We start from the raw sequence: 756 nt of genomic DNA on the forward strand, positions 1-756 counted from the left end.
AAATATAGCTTTAGGGATTTTAAGAAATTTCATTATATTTGCTGTAATAGCTAAAGGAAAGAACTATAAACTTTAAGCAATATGTCTCTTGTCAGTAAATGGATTTACTACTACTTTTTTTTAACCCACAGAGGAAAATGTTCAGGTTGCATACATGGGATCAGGCAAATACAAGATGACTATCGGTAGCTCAACATTTGAAGTGAGTGGGTCAGTGCTGCAAGACAACAACGTATGCCACTTGAATTGTGTCATAGATGGCATTGTGTCCCGGTCCAGGATTGTCGTACAGGGCAGGGACATGTATGTTTTTACTCCGGTAAGTGTGGGGATACTGTTGCAAGGGAAAGCTGAGGTATTGAAAATCTTGATCATATGGATATTGTGTCATCAAGATATAATCGTGCTGATTGAGTCTGGAATGCATGAGGTAAATTATAAATATGGAGATCTCCATATTTATTTTTAACTATTATTTTCTCTCATTCAGACTGGTGTATGGAAATTGTCAGTTCCAACACCAAAGTTTGAGAAAGAGATGAGTTCTGCAACCGGTGCAACAGGCGGAGCTATTGCCCCCATGCCAGGCGTCATTGAGAAGGTGTTCGTAACCCCAGGACAGAGTGTGGCTGCAGGCGATCCTCTGGTGGTCATGATCGCTATGAAGATGGAGGTAAGAAAGAATAATGCATGGTACCTGTCATATCAAGTCCACTGGAAAAATAACTGATTATATATTTATGATTCCCCCCCCCC

General features: G+C 40.2%; 1 protein-coding gene across 1 annotated transcript in view; it reads left to right on the plus strand.

The window, feature by feature from the left end:
* The window catches only part of LOC119591299 (methylcrotonoyl-CoA carboxylase subunit alpha, mitochondrial-like), a gene marked incomplete at its 3' end in the record, with an annotated part of 7,810 nt that overhangs the window by 6,608 nt on the left and 446 nt on the right, over nt 1-756 (plus strand). Inside the window, 2 exon segments of the mRNA XM_037940027.1 lie at nt 132-319; nt 491-673. Of these exon segments, the coding sequence (XP_037795955.1) occupies nt 132-319; nt 491-673 (371 nt within the window).

Source organism: Penaeus monodon, chromosome 28 (assembly GCF_015228065.2).
Source record: "Penaeus monodon isolate SGIC_2016 chromosome 28, NSTDA_Pmon_1, whole genome shotgun sequence".
NCBI lineage: Eukaryota > Metazoa > Arthropoda > Malacostraca > Decapoda > Penaeidae > Penaeus > Penaeus monodon.